Here is a 24,458-nt window from a genome sequence, read left to right on the forward strand (position 1 = left end):
CAGGAAATCATTAAAAACCTACCTGTTCAAAAAGGCACACCCCGCTGACCCAACATAAATGCCTGCACTGTGCAACACAACACAAGTGCATAAGTACATAAGTAATGCCACACTGGGAAAAGACCAAGGGTCCATCGAGCCCAGCATCCTGTCCACGACAGCGGCCAATCCAGGCCAAGGGCACCTGACGAGCTTCCCAAACGTACAAACATTCTATACATGTTATTCCTGGAATTGTGGATTTTTCCCAAGTCCATTTAGTAGTGGTTTATGGACTTGTCCTTTAGGAAACCGTCTAAACCCTTTTTAAACTCTGCCAAGCTTGTAATGGACACTACCTAATCTTTCCTCTCCTTGATCCCCATTGTAACTGAAACACATGTTCCTTATTCAACCACAATGCCACCTGTATTTGTTTATTTACCGGACTTGGCGAACGCCTCCATGGTACTATGTAAGCCACATTGAGCCTGCAAATAGGTGGGAAAATGTGGGATACAAATGTAACAAATAAATCATTTGAACACATTTTCCCCCTTCTGGAGTCCTCAGGAAATGAAAGCTGTGGCAAAAGAAACTACTGTGTCAGAATATTTTGAGCCAACTGACTTTCTGGCTTTTGCACTTATTTTTACCAGATGCTGAATTCTGGCCCACATTAAAAAATGATGAACCAGTCCAGGGACAGTGGAACATCTTTTTTTATGGCGGGGGGGGGGGGGGGGGGGGCAAACTTCACCTTAAACCCCAGCATCTCTCCCTTTCCTTATCTTGTATCCAACAGTCCACACACAATGGCATCCTGCATCACTCTCCTTCTCTACCTCTCAACATCCTGCACTTCCCCTCCCCTCTCCCCCGCAAGAGATCAAGAGATGCCACATTACCCAGTACCATGCCGGAGGCTTTTTGGCCACTTCTGGTTTTGAACTTGCATCCCAAAGCAGTGTGGGATTTGTAGTGCCTGATCCTGCCCATTGAAATCAGTGCTGTGTGACCCATAATGCACCGCGTGGTCAGAAATCCAAGACTGTCCCAAAACCTCCAGCCTGGAACTGGGTAACTTAGCATCTATAGCCCCCCCTTCTTCCCCCATGATATCCAACATGTCTGTTCTCCCCTCCCCCCCCCCCCCCCCCCCCCCACCTATTCAGCATCTCTCTCCTTTCCTCCCTCCCCTGGGCAGCAAGGCTAAAAAGGGCAGCCAGCAGGCATGCAGCCTTACACATCCGCGCATGCTAAGCCCCGCACTAGCTGACCAAAATACTTCTGCAGTTATGCCAGTTGTATTATCACCACCTCGGGAAGTGCCATGGCACCTGTTGCAAACTGATCACAAATGGGTGGAACATGCCCCATCCTGAAACAACACTTTGCACTGGGCTGTTCTAATGTATCAGAACAGGGGCAAAGGTCTTTTTTAACTAAATCTAGAGTACTGTTGTGCCAGAACGTACATATATGTTATGTAATATGTAATAGCCAACAGTGTAAAATATACTAAAATTATCCTTCAGAATCAAGTGTTAGATTTGGGACCCCAAATTTTCTGTGGTTCTGCAACCACAGGATCTGTGAACTGTCTGCTTTCTACAATACCATATTAAGAATCACTGAGCTGGAGAAGTCCCTTATCTGAAGTTTCAACTGTATTACACGCACAGTGCCACTGAAAATTCTTGCAGACTGCCGTGGTGCTAACTGGATATTGCCAGGTAGAGTGTGAGCATTCCATCTGTCTGTATGGAGAGCCAACAGATTCAGCCTTTAGAGGCCCAAGAAAAGCTGTCTTTACCTGAACCGCTTAGCTATATTGCTACCGACTGAATATCGCTACTATCCATATAGCAGTGGCAGTCACCGCTCTTTATGTATGTCTAGTGCCACCAGTCTATAGTGCTGCATATGTGTAAAATACTAAAATGCTGGGATCAGCATTTTTTTTTTTTTTTTTTTAGAAACACAGACCACAGGGTTTAAATAGTAACCCAACTATTTCTGCATTGTTGATTGAGTCAAGACAAGCCAATTTACAAATTTTTCCTCAGCATGCTAATAGAAACAGAGACATAGTTGTCTGTACTAGTACTCTTCAAAATCAAATTCAGAAAAGGTATTTTCCTTTCAGGCATCGACATTTTTCACTGTTTTGGGTTCTTTTTTTTAATGTATTTAATGAAATTTTTTCAAAGTGTAAATAGTGATAATAGTTCAGATACAAAGAAGTATACAAATGAGCAATGAAAAACGGAAAGGTATGGTAAATACAGATACAAATAGAATTTTGTTACAAATATTTAGGATGGTTCTAATGAGAAAGATATAACAATGTTTTTTCTTTGCAGACATGGCAAAAATAAAATGTACCGTATTCTCTGTAATAATCGCCCCCCCCCCCCCCCACACACACACACTCCCACTTCAGAGCATGAAAACCTTTTAATTTGAGTTTAATATCCAAATTAATTCCTCACCAGCCCAGTCATATCCTTGAGAAGAGGTACAAAATGTTCGGTCATCACTACTACTACTATTTAGCATTTCTATAGCGCTACAAAGCGTATGCAGCGCTGCACAAACATAGAAAGACAGTCCCTGCTCAAAGAGTTTACAATCTAGTAGACAAAAAATAAAGCAAACAAATCAATTAATTTGTAGAAGAAAGAGGAGGGTAGGTAGAGGCGAGTGGATACAAGTGGTTATGAGTCAAAAGCAATGTTAAAGAGGTGGGCTTTCAATCTAGATTTAAAGATGGTCAAGGATGGGGCAAGACGTAGGGGCTCAGGAAGTCTTATCCAGGCATAGGGCGCAGCAAGACAGAAGGAGCGAAGTCTGGAGTTGGCAGTAGTGGAGAAGGGAACAGATAAGAAGGATTTATCCAGGGAACGGAGTGCACGGGAAAGGGTGTAGGGAAAGGGTGTAGGACGAGTGTGGAGAGATACTGGGGAACAGCAGAGTGAGTACATTTATAGGTTAGTAGAAGAAGTTTGAACAGGATGCGAAAACGGATAGGGAGCCAGTGAAGCGACTTGAGGAGAGGGGTAGTATGAGTAAAGCGACCCTGGCGGAAGACTAGACAGGCAGCAGAGTTTTGAACCGACTGGAGAGGGGAGAGGTGACTAAGTGGGAGGCCAGCAAGAAGCAGATTGCAGTAGTCTAAACGAGAGGTGACAAGGGTGTGGATGAGGGTTTTGGTAGAGTGCTCGGAAAGAAAGGGGCGGATTTTACGGATGTTGTAAAGAAAGAAACAACAGGTCTTGGCGATCTGCTGGATATGAGCAGAGAAGGAGAGAGAAGAGTCAAAGATAACCCCAAGGTTTCGAGCTGAGGAGACAGGGAGAATGAGAGAGCCATCAACAGAAATAGAAAACGGGGGGAGCGGGGAGGTGGGTTTGGAGGGGGGGGGGAGGAAATGAGAAGCTCTGTTTTGGTCATATTTAATTTCAGGTGGCGTTGAAACATCCAGACAGCAATGTCAGACAAGCACGCTGAAACTTTGGTTTGGATGCAAGGTGAAATATCAGGGGTAGAAAGGTAGATTTAGGAGTCATCAGCATAGAGATGGTAGGAAAAGCCATGGGATGAGATTAATGAACCAAGGGAAGAAGTGTAGATAGAAAAGAGGAGGGGACCAAGAACAGAACCCTGAGGTATGCCGACAGGCAGAGGGATAGAAGTAGAAGAGGATCCACCAGAGTGAACACTAAAGGTGCGGAGGGAGAGGTAGGAAGAGAACCAGGAAAGGACAGAGCCCTGGAATCCAAGTGAGGACAGGGTATCGAGAAGTATGCTGTGATCGACAGTGTCAAAAGCAGCGGAAAGATCAAGAAGAATGAGGATGGAATATTGACCTCTGGATTTAGCAAATAATAGGTCATTGGAGACTTTAGTAAGCGCAGTTTCGGTTGAGTGGAGAGGAGAGGGCGAAAACCAGATTGTAGTGGGTCAAGAATAGCATGTGAGGAGAGAAATTCAAGGCAGCGGCGGTGAACAGCACGCTGAAGTAATTTGGAGAGAAAGGGAAGGAGGGAGATGGGTCAGTAATTAGAGGGACAAGTAGGGTCGCGTGAAGGCTTCTTAAGGAGAGGTGTGACCACAGCATGTTTAAAGGCAGTAGGGACAGTTGCAGTGGAAAGTGAGAGGTTGAGAATGTGACAGATAAAAGGAATAAGAGCAGGAGAGATGGCATTAAGAAGGTGGGTGGGAATGGGATCAGAGGAACAGGTGGTACATTTTGAGGAAGAAAGGAGAAGTGTAGTTTCCTCAATAGTAACTTCAGGAAAGGAGGAAAGGGAATGAGGGGGAAAGGTGGCGAGGTAGAGAATGCAAGGTTTATCTTTTGAACCTTGTCGTGAAAGAATTCAGCAAGGATCTGAGGAGATAATGAAGGGGGAGTTGGGGGAGGGGGCACCTTGAGGAGAGAGTTCAATGTGGTGAAGAGAAGTCGAGGGTTAGAGCCAAGAGAGTTAGTCCATTGGATATAATAATCCTGTTTGGTGCGTAAAAAAGCAGATTGGAAGGAGGTCAGCATGAACTTAAAGTGTAAGAAATCAGCAAGGGCCCGAGATTTCCGCCAGAGGCGTTCAGCGGAGCAGGTACAGGAACGTAGGTAGCGGATATTAGAAGTCAGCCAAGGTTGGGGTTTTGTACGCCTTATAGGGTGGGTCATCAAAGGTGCAAGAGTGTCTAGAATATTGTTGTAAGAAGAAACAGCCTCGTTGACAGACATGGATGGTGCCACAGTCGAGAGGAGGTTTGAAACATGGGAGGATAGAGATGAAGGGTCAATACCGTGAAGATTCCTAGATAAATTAGATAAGATAGGACGGGACCGGGAGGGAGGAGATTTAAGTGTGAAAGTTATAAGATGGTGATCAGAGAGGGGAAGATCAGAGGCAAGGAAACTAGAGGGTGAACAGTTGGAGGAGAAGATAAGATCAAGACAATGACCATTTTGATTAGTGGGGGAGGTGGAGTATAGTTGGAGATTAATATTCCTGCTAATGATTCTTCTAACTCTTATATTTCCAAGTTACTCGCTTTAACATCCTCCTTTAAAGTCACCAAGGATGGGAGAGGGGGAGGAAGGATCATGGAAGAAGGCAAGCCAGGCATCAAAGTCACTGAGAAAGGATGAAAGGGACTTATCAGGGGGACGATAAATGACTGCTATTCGAAGAGGCAGAGGAGAGAAAAGGCAGATAGAGTGGACTTCAAAGGAGGAAAAACTGTGAGATTGAGGTGGAAGAAGGGGTTCAAATCTGGAGGAGGGAGAGAGAAGTAATCCAACACCGCCCCCACGGCCAGCAGGGTGAGGAGTATGTGAAAAAAGATAACCGCCATGGCAGAGGGCTGCGACTGAAGCAGAGTCATCAGGGCAGAGCCAGGTTTCTGTTATGGCGAGCAGATGGAGGTGACGTGAGATAAAGAGGTCATGAACATATGGGAGTTTGTTGCAGATAGAGCAGGCATTCCAAAGGGCGCAAGAGAAGGACAGAGAAGAGGAGGGGAGTAGAGGAATAGTGATGAGGTTAGAGAGGTCACGATGAGATCTGTACAGTTTAGATAATAGTTGGTGAAGAGGGCCAGGATTGGGATTGATGTCACCGGCTGAGAGTAAGAGAAGGAGTCTCGATCCCCATTCGGTTCTTTTTGTCAGTGGCCATGTCAAGTAGCTCTATTTACAGCACATAGGAAAATGTGGGAGAGAGCCAAATTTAGGCTCTTAGGTAGAAAGCTCAAATCCATAATCTCTAGGGTAGCATTTTCTGAAGTGCTAACCATTCCATGCGCAGTGCCCAAGAGACAGGCACAGCTCTGGAGTCTCAATGTGTGGATGAGGCGATGGTGCAGGGAGAAGGGTTATAGATTTGTATGGAACTGAGCAACATTCTGGGAAAGGGGGAGCCTATTCCGGTAGGAGGGGCTCCACCTTAAGCAGGTTGGGACCAGGCTGCTGGCATCCTCATTTAAAAAGGAGATAGAGCAGCTTTTAAACTAGAACCTGGAGGAAAGCCGACAGTCATTCAAAAGCGCATGGTTCGGAATAAGATACCTTTCAAAGATATCACCAAAACACGGAAGATAGTGAGGTTGCAAAAGAGACCATAGTAGATCAGGTGTCCTTAAATAAAAATCAGACAAAAGATTGCAAGTTAACACTCAACTAATGAGCAAGATGTAAATAGGGAGCCTATTCCAGAAAGAGGGGCTCCACCTTAAGCAGGGTGGGACCGGGTTGCTGGCATTGGCATTTAAAATGGAGATAGAGCAGCTTTTAAACTAGAAACTTGGGGGAAGGCCGACAATTGCTCAGAAGCGCATGGTTCGGAATAAGGTATCTTTCAAAGATATCACCAAAACAGGGAAGACAGGGTATCCCGATAGTGAGATTGCATAAGAGACCGTAGTAGATCAGGTGTCCTTAAATAAAAATGAAAATCAGACAAAAGATTGCAAATTAATACTGTCAAGTACTGAGCATGATGTAAATAGGAACAACAAACATAGTTTGAAATGTCTATATGCGAATGCCAGGAGCCTAAGAAATAAGATGGGAGAGTTGGAATACAGTGGTGGAAATAAGTATTTGATCCCTTGCTGATTTTGAAGTTTGCCCACTGACAAAGACATGAGCAGCCCATAATTGAAGGGTAGGTTATTGGTAACAGTGAGAGATAGCACATCACAAATTAAATCCGGAAAATCACATTGTGGAAAGTATATGAATTTATTTGCATTCTGCAGAGGGAAATAAGTATTTAATCCCTCTGGCAAACAAGACCTAATACTTGGTGGCAAAACCCTTGTTGGCAAGCACAGCGGTCAGACGTCTTCTGTAGTTGATGATGAGGTTTGCACACATGTCAGGAGGAATTTTGGTCCACTCCTCTTTGCAGATCATCTCTAAATCATTAAGAGTTCTGGGCTGTCGCTTGGCAACTCGCAGCTTCAGCTCCCTCCATAAGTTTTCAATGGGATTAAGGTCTGGTGACTGGCTAGGCCACTCCATGACCCTAATGTGCTTCTTCCTGAGCCACTCCTTTGTTGCCTTGGCTGTATGTTTTGGGTCATTGTCGTGCTGGAAGACCCAGCCACGACCCATTTTTAAGGCCCTGGCGGAGGGAAGGAGGTTGTCACTCAGAATTGTACGGTACATGGCCCCATCCATTCTCCCATTGATGCGGTGAAGTAGTCCTGTGCCCTTAGCAGAGAAACACCCCCAAAACATAACATTTCCACCTCCATGCTTGACAGTGGGGACGGTGTTCTTTGGGTCATAGGCAGCATTTCTCTTCCTCACAGCGAGTTGAGTTCATGCCAAAGAGCTCAATTTTTGTCTCATCTGACCACAGCACCTTCTCCCAATCACTCTCGGCATCATCCAGGTGTTCACTGGCAAACTTCAGACGGGCCGTCACATGTGCCTTCCGGAGCAGGGGGACCTTGCGGGCACTGCAGGATTGCAATCCGTTATGTCGTAATGTGTTACCAATGGTTTTCGTGGTGACAGTGGTCCCAGCTGCCTTGAGATCATTGACAAGTTCCCCCCTTGTAGTTGTAGGCTGATTTCTAACCTTCCTCATGATCAAGGATACCCCACGAGGTGAGATTTTGCGTGGAGCCCCAGATCTTTGTCGATTGACAGTCATTTTGTACTTCTTCCATTTTCTTACTATGGCACCAACAGTTGTCTCCTTCTCGCCCAGCGTCTTACTGATGGTTTTGTAGCCCATTCCAGCCTTGTGCAGGTGTATGATCTTGTCCCTGACATCCTTAGACAGCTCCTTGCTCTTGGCCATTTTGTAGAGGTTAGAGTCTGACTGATTCACTGAGTCTGTGGACAGGTGTCTTTCATACAGGTGACCATTGCCGACAGCTGTCTGTCATGCAGGTAACGAGTTGATTTGGAGCATCTACCTGGTCTGTAGGGGCCAGATCTCTTACTGGTTGGTGGGGGATCAAATACTTATTTCCCTCTGCAGAATGCAAATAAATTCATATACTTTCCACAATGTGATTTTCCGGATTTAATTTGTGATGTGCTATCTCTCACTGTTACCAATAACCTACCCTTCAATTATGGGCTGCTCATGTCTTTGTCAGTGGGCAAACTTACAAAATCAGCAAGGGATCAAATACTTATTTCCACCACTGTATATTGCACTAAATGAAAAATTAGATATAATAGGCATCTCTGAGACCAGGAGGATAACCAGTGGGACACTGTCAGACCGGGGTACAAATTATATCATAGTGATAGGGTAAATCGAATTGGTGGAGGGGTAGCATTGTATATTATGGAGAGCCTTGAATCAAATAGATTGAAAATTCTGCAGGAAACAAATCACTTCTTGGAATCACTATGGATTGAAATTCCATGTGTAAAGGGGAAAAGGATAATGATAGGAGTGTACTACTGTCCGCCTGGCCAGAATGAACAGACGGATGCAGAAATGTTAAAGGAAATTAGGGACGCAAACAAACTGGGCAACATGATAATAATGGGTGATTTCAATTAACCCAATATAAACTGGGTAAATGTAACATCAAGACAAGCTAGGGAGGTAAAATTCCTTGACAAAATCAAGGACTGTTTTATGGAGCAGCTGCTACAGGAGCCGACGAGAGAAGGAAAAATTCTAGACCTAGTCCTTAGTGGTGTGCATGATCTGGTGCTGGAGGTAATGGTTCTGGGGCCTCTTGATAACAGTGATCACAATATGATCAGATTTCATATTAGCTTTGAAGTAAGTATACATAGGAAATCAAATACGTTAGCGTTTAACTTTAAAAAAGGAGACTATGATAAAATGAGAAAAATGGTGAAAAAAAAACTTAGAGGAGCGGCTGTGAGAGTTAAGACTTTACATCAGGCGTAGATGCTGTTCAAAGACACCATCCTGGAAGCCCAGGCCAAATATATTCCATGTATTAAAAAAGGAGGATGGAAGACCAAATGAAATCCGGCATGGTTAAAACGTGAGACGAAGGAACCTATTAGATCTAAAAGAAAATCCTTCAGAAAATGGAAGAAGGAACTGACTGAAAATAATAAGAAACAGCATAAGGAATGTCAAGTCAAATGCAAAGCGCTGATAAGGAAGGCTAAGAGGGACTTTGAAAAAAAGATTGCACTGGAGGCAAAAACACATAGTAAAAAAAATTTTAAGTATATTAAAAGCAGGAAGCCAGCAAAAGAATCGGTTGGACCGCTAGATGACCGAGGGGTAAAAGGGGCGATCAGGGTGAGATTAAATGAATTCTTTGCTTCTGTCTTCTCCGAGGAAGATTTGGGAGAAATACCGGTGCCAGAAATGGTATTCAAAACCTACGAGTCGGAGAAACTGAACAAATTCTCTATAAACCTGGAGGATGTAACGGGGCAGTTCTACAAACTGAAGAGTAGCAAATCTCCTGGACCGGATGGTATTCATCCCAGAGTACTGATAGAACTGAAAAAAGAACTTGCGGAACTATTGTCAGTAATATGTAATTTATCTTTAAAATCGAGTATGGTACTGGAAGATTGGTGGGTGGCCAGTGTAACGCTGATTTTTAAAAAAGGTTCCAGAGGAGATCTGGGAAATTATAGACCAGTGAGCCTGATTTTGGTGCTGAGCAAAATGGTAGAGATTCTTATAAAGAACAAAATTACAGAGCATATTCAAAAGCATGGATTAATGAGACAAAGGCCTCAAAAAGGGAAATTTTGCCTCACCAATCTATTAACATTTCTTTGAAGGGGTGAACAAACATGTGGATAAAGGTGAGCTGGTCAATATTGTGTATCTGGATTTTCAAAAAGTGTTTGACAGAGTACCTTATGAAAGACTCCAGAGGAAATTGGAAAGTCATGGGACAGGAGGTTGTGTCCTGTTGTGGATTAAAAACTGGTTAAAAGATAGAAAACAGAGAGTACGGTTAAATGGTCAGTATTCTCAATGGAGGGTTCACAAGGGGTCTGTACTGGACCGCTGCTTTTTAACATATTTATAAATGATCTAGAGATGGGAATAACTAGTGAGGTAATTAAATTTGCTGATGACACTATTATGCTTTAGAAATGTCAAATAGTAGTAGTAGTAGTATTCAAAGTTGTTAAATCGCAAGAGGATTGTGAAAAATTATAAAAGGACCTTACATGAGCAAGTGCAAAGTGATGCATGTGGGAAAGAGGAACCCAAATTATAGCTATGTGTAATGCAAGATTCCACATTAGGAGTCAGCGACCAGGAAAGTGACCTAGGCATCGTCGTTGATGGTACGTTGAAACCCTGTACTCAGTGTGTAGCGGTGTCTAAGAAAGCAAATAGAATGTTAGGTATTATTAGGAAAGGAATGGAAAACAAAAATGAGGATGTTATAATGCCTTTTTATCACTCCATGGTACAAGCACACCTCGAATATTGTGTTCAATTCTGGTCACCGCATCTTAAAAAAGATATAGTGGAATTAGAAAAGGTACAGAGAAGGGCGACGAAAATGATAAAGGGGATGGGACGACTTCCCTATGAGGAAAGGCTAAAGTGGCTAGGGCTTTTCAGCTTGGAGAAGAGACGGCTGAGGGGAGATATGATAGAGGTCTATAAAGTAATGAGTGGAGTGGAATGAGTAGACGTGAATTGCTTGTTAACTCTTCCCACAAATTCTAGGACTAGCGGGCACGCAATGAAGCTACAAAGTAGTAAATTTAAAACTAATCAGATAAAATATTTTTTCATTCAACGTGTAATTAAACTCTGGAATTTGTTGCCAGAGAATGTAGTAATAGCAGTTAGCTTAGTGGGTTTTAAAAAAAGGTTTGGATGGCCTTCTAATTGAAAAGTCTATAGACCATTATTAAAACTGGACTTGGGGAAAATTCACTGCTTTTTCCTAGGATAAGCAGCATAAAATGTATTGTACTTTTTTGGGATCTTGCCAGATACTTATGATCTGGATTGGCCACTGTTGGAAACAGGATGCCTTGTCTTGATGGACGTTTGGTCTGTCTCAGTATGGCTATACTTATAGGGGGGGGTGTTCCCTTTGCCGACTTATTCTTCAGTCCCTCACTCTTTCCCTCAACCCTAAGCACAGGAGACTGTAGGAAAGTTTACAGCAAATAATCTTTTCCTTAGCGACAGGGAGGCTCTGGAAAGCAAAGCCCACAGAATTGAGACCACTGCTCCACCTCCCTACCCTCCAACTTCCTCTGATTCTGCTTACCTTCCCACTGGCACAACCACTGGGTAGCAGTAATTCAGTGAGCAAACACAGTGCAGGTAAGCAGAAATGTGAATAGAAGCACTGTTCTTGAAAGTCTGCTCATCCAACTGTAAGTAAGCAAACCCGCAGTGACCCTGCTGTTAGTAATGCTACTGTGAAAGTCAGCCTCAAATGACTGCCATGTGGTTAAGGATTCACTCCTGAAGGAGGAGGGAGAGTTAGTGTTTCAGGGAAGCTTTAATTTCATTAATTAAAAATTGTTGAACATTTCAGCAGTCTGTTGGCTGTCTTTATCTTGTGTCGCCAGTTTCAGGCTGCCTAAAAAAATTGAAGTGTCTCCAATAATAGCCCACCCTAGGGCAGTTATTAGAGAGAATACGGTATTTATTTTAGCCTAAGAGGAGGACAGGATGAGATGGTTCAGGGGTTTAACATGACTTTAAAGAGCCCATGAGGCAGTGGGCCACATTCTGTTCTGTCATTTCCACCTGAGGATTTCAGCTCCTTGTCAGAGCTGTTTGACCAGCTCTCAACATCTTCTATTGCTGTTATATCACTTGCAGATGCTCTGTAGCTCATGCCCTATTCCTTGTTTCCACAGCTGTCCCTGAAGTGTCGAGCCCCTGAAGTGTCTCAGTACATCTACCAGGTCTACGATTCCATTCTGAAAAACTGAGAATGCCAGTCCCCTTCCACTTCTGAACCACACATGTATGCCTCCCTGTATTAGATTCCAGATAGTTCTAGATATCTGTTGCCAGTGGTAAGAAAGAAACTTGGAAGCTGGAAACGTTGTGAGGCCCCAGGCAGGGCATCCTTGCAATATGCACTACTAGTAATCTGAAAATATTGTGACTAGTGTCCTTGTGCTAATAGGGAACAACAATTTGATATTTTAATTGTCTATGAAATGTTGTAACCACTGTTTTAACCACTTAAGCGTGTCGTGAGAGGCATCAAAATGTCATATGGTCCCATCACGTCATGTGATGTGTTCACTAGAGTCCAGTGTGCCGCCATATTATGTGATGTCATTGTTTTTTTTGTAGTAAAATACCATGTTGCATAATGCCTTTGCATCATAGGTTCTGCCGGTGGTTACTTCATGCCACAGGTCACATGACCATTACGCGATGCCACCATATCCCAGGAAGCCATTGCTGCTGCTACCATCGTGGGCTTGTCTATTGCGTGCCAGTGTCTTGCATTTTCTACACCGCTTTACATTTTGCCAATATTTTGTAACCCTGTTACTCACTCCAAAAGTTACAAAGGCTGTTCATTAAACAAGGAGCAAAAATCTCCCTGTGCCATGTGCTGGTCTTTTCTTCAGTAACTGAGCTGAGCTTAAGGACTAGAGTACCCTGTGCCTTTCCACCAGCTAAAACTCCGATTGGCACATGCACAAAATAAGGGAGGAATAAATGAGCCCCCTCAAAAGGAAATCGTAAAACTGGTGACCTTTCAAATAACAATGAATCTGCAAAGAATAGCTACAGAAAGGAAAAAAAACGTAAATTAAACAGTACTTAAACCAAAATGTTTTTACTGTATTACTTATGCTGTAAACCACTTGAAGGAAACTGGTATGTACATGTATTATAACAAACAATGAAAAAATAAACTTTTAAACAAGTCTTAATTCACAGTGAAATTTAACAGGAAAACAACATCAAAAACATACAACATATGTATTTTACTAGAAAGGGTTGCCATTATTAAAATCTATATGGACACATATTGAAGAAATCCAGACTATGGGGGACACCTGGCCATTTGTAACAAGCAACCCATGGTGCTCTAGGCAAACCAGCAGTGAAATCCTAATTTTTGGGCCTCTATAGTTTGATGCTCTTGATTGTACAAGAAAATTTATATTGATTTACACAAATATATTATTTATTTATTTATTATTTAGATTTTGCTCACACCTTTTTCAGTAGTAGCTCAAGGTGAGTTACATTCAGGTACACTGGATATTTCTCTGTCCCAGGAGGGCTCACAATCTACGTTTGTACCTGAGGCAATGGAGGGTTAAGTGACTTGCCCAAGATCACAAGGAGCAGCAGTGGGATTTGAACCAGCCACCCCTGGATTGCAAGACCAGTGCTCTAACCACTTGTGCACTTCTCCATTATGTTCCGACAAAGAGGCCAGGTATTGCAAAACACAAAAGAAAAAACAAAATATAAAGGGAAATGGGACTTGATATACCGCCTTTGAGGTTTTTGCAACTACATTCAAAGCGGTTTACATATATTCAGGTACTTATTTTGTACCAGGGGCAATGGAGGGTTAAGTGACTTGCCCAGAGTCACAGGGAGCTGCAGTGGGAATTGAACTCAGTTCCCCAGGTCAAAGTCCACTGCACTAACCACTAGGCTAGTCCTCATACACCACATTTAAAATTCTTAAAAATTCTGTGTAATCAGTTACATAAAACCTATATTAGAACTCCACAGTAAATTTCGCCATGGCCATGTTTTAGCTTATGCCTGTGTTGTGTAAATCAGACAGTGGACACTATATAAATAACAGATTCGATAACTAGAATCATGTACTAGCAATCCAGATTAATTGTTTGAGGAAAAACCTACACAAGCACACACAGGATATAGGGAAAATGTGCAAACATCCTTTGTATGAGCTGCATAACAAAGTGTAGTATCTACATTTATATATAAGATAAAAAGACCAACACCTTTGACTCCTTCCCCACCCCCCTCCCCTACCACAATCCTGAGCTGACTTTGAGTTTCAGGTATGTTGGATAGCTGCAATTCTCTTGGACAGCCAAAGATGTTGATCTTTTTACGTCCTTATATACAAATGTGTATATAGTTATATTTTTGTTATACAGTGCATAGAAAAAAATGCACATTTTCCCTATATATATATGAATGCATGTGTGACTAGCTAGTTATTTGCTTCTTCCATTAAAGCTAACATACAAAATATGTTCTCAGAAACAATAGAAGTGGAAACCATGAATGCACATTATGAACTGAAGAGGAAGGAAAAAGCCTCACATTGCTTCCAGGGACTTTCACCCTTTATTTATCTATTTGTTTGTTGCATTTGAAATCCCACATTTTCCCACCTATTTGCAGACTCAATGTGGCTTACAATAATACATCATAACAAGCACCAATCAAGAGTAGATAAACAAGTGTAACATAATTGATATAATCAATTCAATAAATCAGGAAATAGGTTATCAAGTAAATAGTGATGTGCTAGAGATCCTATTAGTGATTATTATGGTAAGTCTTGTTAAAAAGGAAAGTCTTTAATGATTTTCAAAAGTTGATAAGGTCGTGAATATTTTTCAGATCAAGTGGTAATGCATTCCGCAACTGCGTGCCAATGTAAGAAAAGCAGGACGCATGTACTAGTTTGTATTTTAGACCTTTACAGCTAAGGAAGTGAAGTCCCAAGAATGTGCGTGCTGATCTTTTAGGGTTCTTAGGTGGTAAATCAATAAGGTCTGTCATGTATGCCGGAGCGTTTCCATGAATGACTTTATGAACCAACGTGCAAAGTTTGAACACAGAACGTTTCTTAACTGGGAGCCAATGGAGTTTCTCTCTTAGGGGTTTTGCACTTTCATATTTTGACTTTCCAAAAATGAGTCTACTGCAGTGTTCTGGGCTGTATAAAGATTTTTGATGATATGCTTACAGCCAACATATAGCGCATTGCAGTAATTTAGATGACTCAACACCATTGATTGTACCAGGTTACGAAAAATGCTTCTTGGGAAGAAAGGTTTTATTCATCTGCGTTTATTCTTATGAAGCTACAGCCTCCTTTATTGGCTGGAATCATTCATCCTCAGCATAAAAAAACCTTCCTCTATCAGTTATTTGATGTGTGTTTTAAAAGCAATACTGCTGGTCTTATACATCCGCTTTAAATGCATGTAATTTGCACCTAGAACTGTAAGAAATGGTGTGGCGGTACACTACCGGGGGTTCCCAAGCTAGCCTACCTCCCTATTTCTCAGCACTACTTCAAGCCCCTCCTCTTCCCCTGCACAGCGATCAGGCTTTGCGGACATATGAGCCACATATTACAGGAAGTTGGGATAGTCTCACAGTTTGAAGGCCCATGAGACTTCCCCAACTTGCTGCACCGCGTAGCTCGTCTCTGCAGAGCCCCAATACTGTGTAGGGGAAGACTAGTAGTTAGAAGCAGTGCCGAGGATTAGGGTGGTAGGCTGGTGGTACACTACCGTTAGATTGCCACAAACCCCATTCTTGTGCAACTCTCTAGTCTGGAGCACAGGTGGAAAGGACCTTAGAGACCATTCCCCAAGAGTAAGAGCCAAAGGGACTCTAACTTCATTGTTGGGTAACTGGGATAAAGGTATATTGTTGTTTCTGATAACACTTCCTTTTGTTTTTCTTGTGCGGTGTTGTACTTTACAATGCTGTGTGAGTGGCATCAGCACATTCAAACCTAACTAACTTTGCAAAGGAACCTCTCGCCTTGACTACTGCAACCTACTCCTCACTGGCCTCCCACTTAACCATCTATCCCCCCTTCAATCCGTTCAAAACTCTGCTGCACGTCTTATCTTCTGCCAGGACCGATATGCCCATATCACCCCTCTCCTCAAGTCACTTCACTGGCTCCCGATCAGGTGCCGCGTACAGTTCAAGCTTCTCCTACTTACCTACAAATGCACTCGATCTGCAGCCCCTCATTACCTCTCTACCCTCATCTCCCCTTACATTCCTGCCTGAAACCTCCGCTCACAGGTCAAATCCCTCCTCTCAGTACCCTTCTCCACCACCGCCAACTCCAGGCTCCGCCCTTTCTGCCTCGCCTCACCCTATGCCTGGAATAAACTCCCTGAGCCCATACGCCAAGCCCCCTCCCTGCCCATCTTCAAATCCTTACTCACCTATGGGTGCTGTGAGATGAGAGATACGCAGATTATAGTTCTAGGTGCAAGATGGCGACGGTGTGACTTGCACCGACAGACGCGTTCTGAATAGTGCTCAAGCTCTCTGGAAAGAGCTTCTTACCTGCTGTTTCAGATGGGTAAGAGACGAGGGAAAGTCAGGGAGATTCCCTCTGCCCCAGGCGATAAACCCCCGCTCCAACAGCCGACGCTCGAACACTTTGGAATTGCGTCTGGCTCAGGTATGACCTCTACTCCTGCTGCTGGAGTCCGCCCCTCGGAGCCGACCGACAGTGTTGACGGGGCTTCTTTGAGCCCTATCCCACGTACAGCACCACCCCAACCAGGAAGAGAGAGCTTTGTGGCGAGTCCTGTTGCTTCAATCCTGTCAGGTGAAAGGAGCATTCAGGGAGGGAACTTGCTCGAAGCTGGAACAAACGCTGTAAGCTTGAATATTCCAGAGGAAAGCTCTACTCCTGCTGTGACTGTGAGTATGCTGGAACAAGTTGCTAAAGCACCTCCACTGGTTTTTGAGGGGAAGTTGGAAAGACCTGCTGTAGTGACATTAGTCACTTTGAGATTTAAATTCCACAACTCTCTCTGCTTTACAAACTATGATAGTAAAGAATTCTGAAACTATCAAGGTTTTGGCTGGGTCTACATTGAAACAATTACAAATTAATGATCTCCAAGCAGCGGCGGTAAAAACCCTCTCTGGCAAACTTGAAAAAATGGAAATCGTGGAGCAGTCTTTGATTAAAGAAAGGAATTTTGCCTCTAAACGCTTGGAATATTTGGAGAATCAGTCTAAGAGACTTAACCTAAGAATTATGTTTAAATCTTTTTTATTAATGTACATCGACATAAATTTAACATTTGTCAGTATAGTGCACATAACCCAAAAACAGTCGAGTGGCTGTCTTAATTAAATTAAACATAATTGTAAATATTCTTATCTTTTTCATTTACCCCCCTCTTCCCACCCTATGTCACTTATCAACACTGTTATTCTTAGAGAAATAATGTAACTTTACAACATAACTTGTCTTACCTAATTCTCTATCAAACCGCTCCCCCCCTTTCCAAACCCCCCTCCCCCCCCCTTTCCCCCCCCCTCCCCCCAGCCCAACAACAACCTTCCTCCCTCCCCCCCCCCCTCTTTCTCTCTCCCCCCCCCCCCTTTTAACCCTCCCTCCCTCTCGTCTCTGTTGTAAAACTCTATATGTTCAAGAGGTAACTCCTTGCCGGAGCTGACAAAGTGTTCCAAAAGGGGGACCATATCTGTTGGAGCTCTGCGCCCGCACTCGAGTTCATGTCCTTGATTCCTACTCTTTCGATCCGCATCAAGCGTATCATCTGTGCGCGCCATTGTGTCACTGTGGGATATTTATACGTCAGCCATTCTTTCAGTATGACTTGTCTGGCAACCACCACAGCTCTATCTATAAAGCTTTTATATCCTTTTGGAATCGGGTGTTTGATTTTGAATTGACCAAATAATAACATTGGCTCACAGTCCCACTTCTTTCTCCATAGAGTGGATATATTCTGTACTAGATCTGTCCAAAAATTTTTTATTCCTTTACAGGACCAAAACATGTGGCCCAATGTTGCACCTTCTGATCTACATTTGGGGCACTCTCCCCATGGCGAAAGTCCCATATAGAAAGCTCTTCGGGGTGGTATATAAAGACGGAAAACAAATTTATACTGTTGTTCCCAGTGTCCCACCCATGTCGAGCGCCTGGGAATGGACAAGATAAATGTCTTAATTATTTCAGTTGTTATGTTAACTTTCAAGTCTTGTTGCCAGTCAGCTTCCATTTTTTTGTAGTTTGGTTCTGGCATTGTCTCTCTGATGTGTTTATGATAAAAGGACAAAGGCACCTTCTGTTGCGACTGCAGCGAGAGGGCTGTCGAGAGCTCTTCCTGGACATCCTCTGCCAAATTCTCCCAATGTAATGATGTCACATAGTGTTTTAATTGTGCATAGTAAAAAAACTCTGTATCTGGCAGTGCAAATTCCTCCTTCAAAACTGAGAAGGGTTTCATACGTCCCTCCTCCGTGACCACTTGCAATATATACTTTATTCCCTTTCTCTCCCACCTGCGAAAGACTGAGTACTGCTGCCCTGGGACAAATGCCATGTTATCACATATAGGGAGGAACGGGGTTGCTTTTGGGGCAAATTTGTGCATATGACAGACCCACCTCTACGCTGCCCTGGCCGTCTGCATAATACCTGTTTCTTTCAGTATGACTGGGATACGGGCTCCTGTCCCATGCAAATAATTACTAAAATGCACCCCCGGCGTTAGTTGCAATTCCAAATCAGTGTTGGAATATTCCTGGGTGGACCTGAACCAATCATTTATGTGCCTCAAGCCGCATGCCACATTGAAATATCTTATACTAAGCAATCCCAGCCCCCCATATTCCACCGGGATCTGCAACGACTCTATTGAAAGGCGTGCCCTCTTTCCCTGCCACAGAAATCGCTGTATCAGTGCGTTCAATTTTTTTTCATCTGACCTTTTTAGATATACTGGTATTGTCTGCAGGACATACAGCCATCTTGGAATAACCACCATGTTATATAATGCGATTCTTCCCCTCAGAGAGAGTGGCAGCGAAGCCCAAGTTGCAAGACTCAATTCTGTGTCTTTGACCAATCTGCATATATTGTATTCATATAGTTTTGTGAGATCTGAAGGAACATGCACTCCCAAGTATTTAATTGTTTCTGTTGCTTTTTGCAGCGGCATGGTCCCACCCACTACTGATGGTGTCTCTGGTCCTAGTATAAGAACATAGGACTTAGCTTTGTTTAGTTTGAACCCCGATAACTGGCCATATTGATCTATGTTTTCCAACAGCACTTCTAGTGACTGATCTGGATTTGTTAAGGTTAGCATCAGATCATCGGCATAAGCTAAGATCTTCACCTCTTGATTTGCTACCTTTACCCCCTCAATCTTCTTTACAGCTTTCACCACTCTTAACAGCGGCTCCAGCGCCAATATAAAGAGCAAGGGCGACAACGGACAACCCTGGCGTGTACCTTTCTCGATTGCAAATTCCTCTTCACTGATCCCATTCACTATCACCCTCGCCCTTGGGTTGTGGTATAGAGCCTTCACGGCCCGCACAAACCAGCCCTGTATACCCATACTTTCTAAGGTTGAGAATAGAAAGTCCCACCTCACAAGGTCGAATGCCTTTTCCGCATCCAAGCTAATCACCATAGCAGACTCTCCCATGGTGTGACACGAAGCTATTGCAAGCAGTAACTTCCTAACATTATGTGTTGCCTGTCGCTTCCGCACGAACCCCACCTGCTCCGGGCCTACCAACCTGGGCAGCCACCGGGCCAATCTCTCCGCCAGAATTTTAGCTACCAGCTTCACGTCCAAATTTAGCAGAGAAATTGGCCTGTAAGAGCCCACTTCATCTGCCGGTTTACCGGGTTTGGGAATCATAGTGATAAGCGCCGTATTTGTGTGCAAGGGAAATTCCCCGGCGTTTACTATCTCTTCTTGATACTCCAAAAGTGATGCCAGCGCATCTGGGGGCAACATTTTATAGTATTCCCCAGAATACCCATCTGGGCCTGGTGCTGAGTGCCGTTTTAGGGACTTCACCACCCTCTGCAACTCCAACAGTGTTATTGGACCGTTTAACTCATCTAGTCCTTCTTGGGGTATCTGGTCTAGTCCTGCCTTTTTAAGGTATTCAGAGAGATGCTTGTTCACCAGTCCCTGCTCTACCGAGTATAGCTTAGCGAAGTATTCAGTGAACATCCTCCCGATTCCTTTCCTATCTGTAACCATGTTCCCATACGTGTCCTTTAGTGCCGCTACTGACCTAGGTCCCCCCCAATTTTTAATTAGCTGTGCTAAAAGTCTCCCTGGTCGGTTCCCGAATCTCTGCAACTTATATTTGTAATACAATGCAGATTTGTTCTCCCTCTCATGTATGAGTGAATTAAGTGCCACTTGCGCAGCTTTCAAATTTTCTAGTGTTACTTGGGTCGGGTGCTGTATGTGTTTTTGTTTGGCTCTCTTCATTTGCTCCTCTAAATTTAGTATGGCTTGTGCCCCTATCTTCCGCTTACGGCTACAAAAGGCGATGATCTCCCCCCTTAATACTGCCTTCGAGGCGGACCAGAACAGCGTGGGCTGGCTATGTGCATGTATTTTATTATTCTCTGCATAGTCCTCCCATTTTTCTCTTAAATGCTTTTGAAATTGGGGGTCTATGGCCAGATGAGCTGGGAAGCGCCACCCCCTCCCTCCCCCCTCACCGGCCAGTACTTCTAAGTCTATCCATATTAACGCATGATCAGAGATCACCTCTGGACCAATAGTTGCAGCTGTTACCTGTGAGAACATTGTACGTTCTACTAAGATGTAATCTAGTCGGGCTAAAGTGCCGTGGGCTCTGGACCTATGCGTAAAGTCCTTTTCCCCAGGATGCAGTGTTCTCCAAACATCTATCAGATCAAGCGCCTGAGAGAGGGCCCTAAACTCCTGAACTCTATTTCCTGCATAATGTTGGGATGTGGGGTTCGTGCAGTCCATCGCGGGATCCGCTACCATGTTAAGGTCTCCCATTATAATCATTTGCTTATTGCGATTCCCCAGACAGTGACCTATAATTGTTTTATAAAACTGTGGATCATGTGTCGTTGGTCCATAAATTCCCACCAGGAGGAATTCAATACCCTGCAACCACACCTGTAGTATTATGTAGTTTCCATGCGCCCCTTTAGCCAGCAGTTGAGCTTTATAATTTAGACCCTTCCTGAACAATACCGCCACTCCCCCTCTCCTGCCCTGTGGAGTCGCCGCAAAGCTCTCCCCCACCCAGGATCGCTTTAATTTGGCATGTTCTACCTCTGTGAGTCGGGTTTCTTGTAGGCACACTATGTCTGCTTTTTGTCATTTTAGTTCTGTCAATATTTTAGATCTTTTTATGGGGGAACTAATGCCCCCCACATTCCAAGACACTACTCTGACCGGCATAATGCTGTTTGTTGAATATAAATTGGGTTGTTACCCTCTCTGGGTTTTCTGCTTAATTTACTCTCAGCTCCACCCAGGGGTTCTATCACCTGGGCCATTATATGTAGTATCATAGTCTTTTTTGTTCTCCTACTTCCACAGTGCCACCTCAGTCTTTCGCTTTGTGTTACCCCCTTCTTACATCCACTTCTCCTTACCCACAACCAGGTCTCTTTTCTGCTATACCAGTACATGGACGAGTTCCCTCCCTTTCCCCCCATCCTTACCCTTCCCTACGGTCTCCCTTCTCTCTTCTCCCCCTTCCTGTTCCGCAAGCTACTTACGGATCTGGTATTCCGGATTTTGCAGAGGGAGTCCCCGCTCTACCCCATACAGTAAAATGATTATCAGTCACCTGTTGTTCGGTCATATAGTGCTGCTTCTTTTCCTCCTCAGCCCTCCTATAATGTCGCTCATAGCTTTTTGCCAGGGTTTTGATCATTTACAAAGGCCTGAGCCTCTGCCACGTTCTGAAAGTGCTTCCACGTGTCCTGGTGTCGTATCTTCAAGTGTGCGGGATACATCAGTGCAAATTTCACGCTCCTTTGTGCCAGCTCCGCACATAACGGGTGAAATGCCCGTCTCTGCTCTTGTACTTTCTGAGAAAAGTCTTGAAAAATCATTATCCTCTGCCCCTCAAAGCGCAATGATTCTCTTTTCTGGCGGAATCCTTGTAATATTTCCACTTTGTGTCGAAAGTTCATAAGTTTTGCAACTACCACTCTGGGGCGTTGGGAATTTTCCATTCGACGCCCTGTTCTGTGGGCCCTCTCGATAACCAGGTGGCCTGTGGAATCAGTAAGTGCCAGCTCTTTCGATAGCCAGTTTTCCAGCCAGTCCGACAAATTTCTATCTTGTATCCGCTCCGGGATCCCCACTATTCTTATGTTGTTCCTCCTGGACCTGTTTTCTAGGTCTTCCAGCTTAGCGGCCTGTTCGGCTAGTTGCTGTTGTAGTTGGGCAATATCGGGGCCTTGTGCACGTGTGTCGTCTTCGAGCGCCGCGACTCTCACCTCAATGTCACCCGCTCTAGTCTCCAGTCCGTCGAGCCCAGTTTGAATAGCCTCCAGACGTTTAGACAGCGCATCCCAGCGCGGATCCATCGCACGAACCACCGCTGTTGTTAATTGCTCGAGCTGCATTTCAGTGAAGACCGGCGCCGCGATCGCGGAGCCGTCCGCCATTTTGTTTTCCCCACCTCCGGCTTTTCCTCTCGTTTTCGTGCCGGTTTTCTGCACCATTTCAGCGGGGGATTTATGGACGAACTTGTCCATGCAGTTAGTCGCTTAGGAGGGCGTTTTACACGCGATGTGACTTTTTGTTCCGTCGATTTAGAGCGGGGGTTCCCGGAGCTTCAGACAGCTGCTGCCGCTTTGCTCACTGCATAACCGGAAGACTCCTTAACCTAAGAATTATTAACTTTCCTAAATCTCCACTTGTGTCACCAGTAGAAATGGTTAAGAAATATTTAGTAGAAATCCTGGGACTACCTGAAAATTCTTTACCACCTATTACAAGGGCATACTATTTGCAAATTACTGGTAAAAACCCAGATAATTTAAACCCTCAAGGTGTAATGAACTTGACTGAGTTCCCGGAATCATCTCTGGAGGTTGTCACGCAAAGAACTACTTTGTTAGTGACATTTGCATTAGAACTAGATAGAGAAGCTGTACTCAGACTGTCCTTGAGACATTTGACTTCTTTATTTTTAGGTTCAAAAGTAAGGGTTTTCCCGGATTTATCCAGGGAAACCCAAAAGAGAAGAAACTTATTTCTTTTACAGCGTCCTAGGGTAGTAGCTTTAGGAGCAAATTTTCAATTGAAATTTCCTTGTGTTTGTAGGATTCTGTATCAAACAAAGCAATACCAATTTTTTTTTTTTATTATTCATTTATTGAAAATTTTTACAAGAAACCTCTTGTTTAGAAAGTCTCTACAAACGTAATAAACGTTAACAAGGAAAATGATATAATAAAAATAAAATAATTCACTTTCAAAGAATAGAGACTCAAGTCCATAATCCTAGAAATCCAATATGTAGGAAATCAACTGGAGATAATAAACAAAGGAAATAAACATCAGATATCGCACATTCACTAAGTGGAGATGCCTAATTCTTATCGCTTTTCCTTATTTGCCGAGGCTATGAGTGCAGACACATGAGCTAGTTCCATAAATACATATTTCTTCCCCCCAAGTCTTATTATACACTTGCAGGGGTATCTTAAAAAAAAGGTACCCCCCAGGTGCAAAACTTCTGGCTTGAGGAGTAAGAATTGTTTCCTCCGCCGTCTAGTCTCCTTAGAGACATCAGGAAACAAAAGGATTTTAAAGCCTAAAAAGGACTTTTCTTTATTACGAAAAAACAGGCGGAAGATCCAATTCTTGTCTGGCAATAGTGCTACGGTCGCTACCAAAGTGGCTGCCGTTGCAAGTTCAGAGTCAGTAGTTTCAAGCAAAAGAGAAATGTCTGTCGGTTTTTCAGTTGTCTGGTTCAATTCTTTCCCAGGAACATAATAAGCCAAGGTAAAAGGTGGGATGCTTTGTTCAGGTATGTTCAAAATTTCACGCATATAGCGCTTTAACATCCCAAGAGGAGCTACATTATATATTCTAGGAAAGTTGACAAATCTCAAGTTGTGGATTTTAGTGTAATTATCAAACATTTCGGATCTCATCCTGAGACTGGTCAAGTCTTTTATCATCATTGATTGGGTTGTTTCAAAGTTCAAAACTTTTTGATCGAGTTTCTCCTCCATTTTTCCAATTTTTTCATCTAAAACTTTGAGCTCCTCTCCTTTTTTTTGTACATCAGTTTCCAAAGATTTTATTTTAGGTAACATCTCATTGCTTTGATTCAGAAAAAGCTGTCCCAAATTAGATACCAAGTCCCATAGCGTTTCTAAAGTTACTTCTTTTGGTTTTTCTACTAACAGTTTAGGTAATTCTAACCTTATGGTAGCCTGTTCAGGAGTCACACTCCTTTCCTCGGCTCCTCTCCCCGCACTCCGTGGCGTCTCCATGGGCCAATTGCCCTCCATTCCTTGCTCCGCTGTTATCCGAGCTTCCTCTCGACGCTCTTCTGGGCCCTCTATACCTTCCGGGGTAGACCCTGTCGATCCAAGGAGGAAGGAGCTCGCGCCAATCGGCTGGGGAGGTGGTGAGCGCATGGCGGGGCTTAGTGTAACATCAAGGCCAACGGAAGCCGAGTTCTCCAGATCGTCGGGGTTCCTAGCTGGCAGCACTCCGCTCTCCGAGGCAGCTCCCGACG

General features: G+C 43.7%; 1 protein-coding gene across 2 annotated transcripts in view; it reads left to right on the forward strand.

Annotated features, from left to right (window-relative positions):
• Positions 1-12,848, forward strand: part of AP2B1 (adaptor related protein complex 2 subunit beta 1) — a 383,465-nt gene extending 370,617 nt beyond the window's left edge. For both annotated transcript variants that reach the window (XM_030222393.1, XM_030222392.1), the window contains one exon: positions 11,813-12,848. In XM_030222393.1, coding sequence (XP_030078253.1) covers positions 11,813-11,887 — 75 coding nt within the window. In that variant the 3' untranslated portion in view covers positions 11,888-12,848. The remainder of the gene's footprint in view (positions 1-11,812) is intronic.
• The last annotated feature ends 11,610 nt before the right edge of the window (positions 12,849-24,458 follow it).

The sequence above is a fragment of the Microcaecilia unicolor genome, chromosome 13, assembly GCF_901765095.1.
Source record: "Microcaecilia unicolor chromosome 13, aMicUni1.1, whole genome shotgun sequence".
Taxonomy (NCBI): domain Eukaryota; kingdom Metazoa; phylum Chordata; class Amphibia; order Gymnophiona; family Siphonopidae; genus Microcaecilia; species Microcaecilia unicolor.